This window comes from Erigeron canadensis, chromosome 5 (assembly GCF_010389155.1).
Source record: "Erigeron canadensis isolate Cc75 chromosome 5, C_canadensis_v1, whole genome shotgun sequence".
NCBI lineage: Eukaryota > Viridiplantae > Streptophyta > Magnoliopsida > Asterales > Asteraceae > Erigeron > Erigeron canadensis.
The window spans coordinates 646501-651932 of NC_057765.1; the positions used below are offsets into that span (position 1 = coordinate 646501).

General features: G+C 30.3%; 1 protein-coding gene across 1 annotated transcript; it reads left to right on the forward strand.

Annotated features, from left to right (window-relative positions):
* The first annotated feature begins 362 nt into the window (after window positions 1–362).
* On the forward strand, window positions 363–2401 carry LOC122599976 (GATA transcription factor 21-like). The gene is made up of 3 exons (XM_043772600.1): window positions 363–869; window positions 1102–1512; window positions 1823–2401. Exons 1-3 carry the CDS (start codon window positions 648–650, stop codon window positions 2213–2215), a joined length of 1026 nt encoding a protein of 341 aa, XP_043628535.1. The 5' UTR covers window positions 363–647; the 3' UTR covers window positions 2216–2401.
* Window positions 2402–5432: the final 3031 nt, after the last annotated feature.

Genomic DNA, 5432 nt, shown 5'->3' on the forward strand with positions numbered 1-5432 from the left:
ACAGATTGATGATTTTTTTTTTTATAAAAAAAGATACATACATATATATATACACTTAACATATGAGTATATGGTTGTGAAAAATCAAGATAGAAAAAAAAAAAAAAAAAGCTCAGGTAGCTAGCATGCGTAGACAACATAAAAAAGTTGACAAATGTCGTCTGTTGCTACTAATAAAAACACATCAAATGGTGGATCATGTGAACGTAGTCTATCACAATGATACATATATGTGTGGCTCCAACATTATCTAATCTAATCAAATATATATTTCATGTTTTTTTGCAACTGGCACAAATTTTAGAATTTTGCAGATAGGGTTTGTCAATATATATTAGGGTTGTGTGGCTTCTTTTTTGCCTTTAAACTTGTTCGTTGGTTGATATGCAATACTCACACAAAATACCTAATATTAACACACATATCTACATCTATTCTATCTATCCCTTTATATATGTATAGACATATATATTAATTATCTTTCTTTGACGAACTCATGTGAAGGCCCTTATTAGCGCTAATTAAACAAAGAGAGTTTCCGCATTTTAGCCCCCCCGTGCATTTGCTTTGTAGTTAGCTACTCTTTCTGCAAAGCGTAGTACTTTACCGATCACTTTGTGTCGTTTTATCACTGGATATATATATAGATGACTCCAATTTACTTGAAGACGTTGTCCAATGATCAATATATAGAACACCAATTCCTTAGCCCTCGCGATCATCTCAATGAAAACCAATTCTTGAGCCCTAATTCACAAGCTTCATCGTCTTCGGATTCTCTCACTTGCCATCTTTTCTTAAACTCTTCTACTACTCATGATCATCAAGATGGTACTTTCAATCTAGAATCACATCCATCACAAGATAAGGTAACCATATTTAATGGGATAAAAAAAAAAATTGAGCTGTTTTTTTATGTGTTTAGTGATGACATGATTTTGATTAAACGTTAATTATTGATCTTTTTTTTTTAATTTAAATTTAATTAAACGAAGAATTTTTTTTCATGGCTAGCTTTTTGTGTGATACGTGAGTTAAGAATCTCAAAAAATTATCCAAGGGTTGTTTGATCACTTATTATAAACTGTTGATTCTTTGTAGGATGTTAATTTCGGATCACAAGCATGCGACGATCATCATGTAGAAAGCCATGATGAAAGAGGAAGAAGCATTAAGACTAGTGGGCTTAAATTTTCTTTGTGGAAGAATGAAACTTATGATCATCATATGAATGAAGAAAATCAAGTTAGGTGGATGTCTTCGAAGATGAGAGTAATGCTTCGAATGAAGAAAACCAACCCAATGACGACGGAAAACACCTTGCAGCCATCCAGCGGAGAACTGAAGCTTGAAGATCATAAAGAACCAACATCATTTCCAATAATGGGAGAAACCACAAACTCAAACTCAATCAATAATAATAGCACTTGCTACAACATCCCCATGAGGTCTTGTTCCGATTGCAATACCACGAAGACTCCTCTATGGCGAAGTGGACCTCAAGGCCCTAAGGTACGCGCGCACATATATAATTCAAGCTGATCTTAATACTTACAACACCAACCAACCTAGCTAGCTAGCTACTAGTTAATGTAGCCAGTAATTTAAAAAAAAAAAAAAGGTGAAAATTATAAGCTAGATATGATATATATCATTTTAGGGACAAAGGTTATATATTTATTGAATCAAATACTAAATTATCCAAAAGAAACACCAAATTAAAATGAATTGAGATCTATCAAAATGCCCATTTTTCAATTCACTCTTTTAACTATATATAATCTTCTAACGTACATGAATTTCCATGATCTTTTGTGTTTAGTCACTCTGCAATGCATGTGGGATCCGGCAACGGAAAGCACGTAAGGCAATGGCTCTGGCGTCGGCGGCGGCAGAAGAAACAAATAATGTTTTCAGTGATACACCAACATCATCATCATCACTAAAAGCTACTACAAAGATTCTGCATAAAGATCACAAAAAAACAAACAACATTGGGCATGCTACAAAGTTCAAGAAAACACAATACTCCAAGCAAATAAACAAGACGAAACAATTTCAATCTTCGTCGTCTCCAGCAAGAAAACACTGTGTCGAAGACTTCTTAGTAAGCTTAAGAAAAAGCTTGGCATTTCATGGTGTGTTTCCACATGACGAGAAGGAAGCTGCGATCTTGTTGATGGCACTCTCTTGTGGTTATGCTTGTCGTTCATAACATCTCTTTTAATTTAAAAGAAAAAACTTTTTCATAATCGGAAGCAATTTTGTTTACATTTAATATTATTAATTTCATAAAATATATTTTTCAAGTGAGCTATATATATATATATAGCTATAGCTATTCAAAAGTGTAATAGTTTTTTTGTTTAATCAAGGTAAGATAGGTTGTTTAAGTTAACTAGAGTATAATTGCATTATTGTGATATAATTAAGAACTTTGAGAGAGATTTGATAATAATTCCAAAATGTGGAATAATAATTGATTAGTGTGTGTAAACCAATATATATGTTTTGTAAGATTGAGAAAATAAAACTGTTTGAAGATCAATTGATGTTTATTTGTTTTATTAGTCATGTGATGATCAAATATATATATAGCTTTACTCATTCATTTCATTGTCTTTTATTTCGCTAAGCCATTCAAAACATATATCCCTTAGCTAGCTACCTAGGCTGCTTGAAACCTAAACAGGGAATGGAGGTCACTATATATATCATATTCACATATTGCATGCATTAATTAAAAACATTAATATTAACCTAATGAACAATCGTATGTTAATCGGGATTATTTTAACACAAAACAATAGGATGTGAAGATCAACATATATGTGTGTGTGTTGGGGGTGAGGGCAAATATATATGGCAGCACGACGGAGTAGTGATGTGTGCAGAAAGGTACATGCATGAAGAACTTCCTTTTCAAGAGCATTAAAAGGAACACCAATTGAGCCTATTAATTTGTACTAGAATTTATTAGAGCTTACTAGAATTTGACCTTTGAAAGTTTAAGTTTACAAAATCATATGATAAACGAATGATGTTTTCTCTATCTAAATCATCCGCTGAATATAGGAAACAACTAGACCAATATTCAATACTAGACACATGATTTACAATATGTTTAATATTAAATATTCATACATTTAATTCATAAAAACCTATAATTTTGAAGATATACGATTCTAAGTGTTATACTTTGCAAGTTGTGGTATAATAATCACAGGTTCGTTACTGTAATTATTAGCTGAGACATATTGATGGAATTGTTTGCCGTAGTCATTCCACAAGACACATGCTACAATAATTTACCTATTATAGAACTTTTTTTGAAACCCATTACACTCATAATGTGATATTATTATGAAAATAATTAAGAATTAGAATATAAATATACTTGTAATCATGTACTTAACATATATTCAAATATATGTATTAGATTGTGATGCAGACCCATATACGAATAGGCTTATTTTCAATCGAATGTTCTATGATAATTAGATAACAATTATGAAAAATAATAAAGAATGAAGATATAAACATACTTGTAATTATTGTGTACTTAACATTCAAGTATATGTATTTGATCGTGATGTGAGCGCATACACAAATAGGTTTATTTTCAATTGCATATCCTATAATAATTAAATAACAATTAGGATTGTCATCATATTCTTTGATAACAATTAGGAATCGTGATTAGAGTGACAATTGAATGTTTAAAAAACTAAATATAAATACTTTTTATAGCTTTTTTAAAAATATTTCTCAAGTTGATAGTTAAAAATAAATATAAATTAAGTATTCAGGGCTAAAAACTGTAAATTATGGATGGAAAACAAAAAAAAAGTGTAAATTAATGAGACTTTTTTCTATAAATTAATATAAATATTAATAACAATTAAGACTCTTGATTTGAGTGATAATTGAAACTTTAAAAAACTAAATATAATAACTTTTTTTAAAAAAATTCTTAAGTTGATGGTTAAAAATAAATATAAATTAGGTATTCGGGGCTAAAAACTGTAAATTATTGATAAAATATATTTGGATAATGATATATTAATATAATAATATATTTGGATAATGATTATTAGAATTTTTAATTTATAGTTAATCTAAATGATAACATAACACTGAGAGTTAATTTGATTAAATTAAGCGATTAGATTGGTTAATAAGTCATTAGTTCAACTGTCTTATCTATAACCCCTTATTGACCTCTCATATTTTAGGAAATTCAACACCTTTTTATACCCAAAATACCCTTATTTCTTAATCTTAATTCCCTTATACACATAATCTATATTTTTATACTATTTAATAAATAAACAACTCTCTCTTTAAAAGTTATGAAGGAATTATCTAAAATAGAATTAATGATTAAATTACAATATTTATCCAAAAAATCTCCATTATTTTTTACATCAATTATTTACACCACTGGACGCGCCTTCACCACCAACAGTCGCCCCCACCACCACACCTTTCCGCCATAACCACCGCCGCATTGCGCGGATACCGTGCTAGTAGTATATATTAAGATTAAGATTATCAAGTTATCTCATTTGTCATTACAAAACTATTATCCCGGCTATATATCACCATAAATGATTGTAGTTTAAGGGAAAAGATATATTCAGTTTAATGGCATCTCTTTAATTAGTTTAATCCATCTTAACATTTAATCACTAGAGTATAAAATAAGTAGATGAGAGGTATCATTGTGTACGTCAATAGCCCAGTGGTATCGCAAGTCCCTTTACTGAGAGCTTGATCCAGGGAGACTGGGTTCGAGTCTTAGGGGCAAAGGTTTACTCTAATAAGTTTTTGTATTGTTTGGAGGATTAATTATTAGGGATTTTTTCATCTGATCTCTGGAATGACATTCGTCTCTCAAAATGGCCATTCAAGTTATCTCATTTGTCATTACAAAACTATTATCCCGGCTATATATCACCATAATTGATTGTAGTTTAAGGGAAAAGATATATTCAGTTTAATGGCATTTGTTTAATTAGTTTAATCCATCTTAATATTTAATCACTAGAGTATAAAATAAGTAGATGGGAGGTATCATTGTGTACGTCAATAGCCCAGTGGTATCGCAAGTCCCTTTACTGAGAGCTTGATCCAGGGAGACTGGGTTCGAGTCTTAGGAGTAAAGGTTTACTCTAATAAATTTTTGTATTGTTTGGAGGATTAATTATTAAGGGTTTTTTCATCTGATCTCTAGAATGACATTCGTCTCTCAAAATAGCCATATATAGAGACTAACTATTGTAGATGAGGGACTTTGCCATAGAATTTTATATTAAAAAAAAAAGTAAATGAGAGGAAAAAATAGAAAAGATAGTATATATCTTTTAAACTAGTAACGGCTGTATATATCCGTACGTACGTGATGAAATGAACTTGTGGACTTTGACTTT

What these genes read in the sequence shown, in the direction of transcription:
- LOC122599976 (XM_043772600.1), top strand. Translation starts at nt 648, where the DNA reads ATGACTCCAATTTACTTGAAGACGTTGTCCAATGATCAATATATAGAA. An exon ending in CACATCCATCACAAGATAAG is followed by an intron (nt 870 to 1,101) that starts GTAACCATATTT and finishes GATTCTTTGTAG; the next exon opens with GATGTTAATTTCGGATCACA. An exon ending in GTGGACCTCAAGGCCCTAAG is followed by an intron (nt 1,513 to 1,822) that starts GTACGCGCGCAC and finishes TTTTGTGTTTAG; the next exon opens with TCACTCTGCAATGCATGTGG.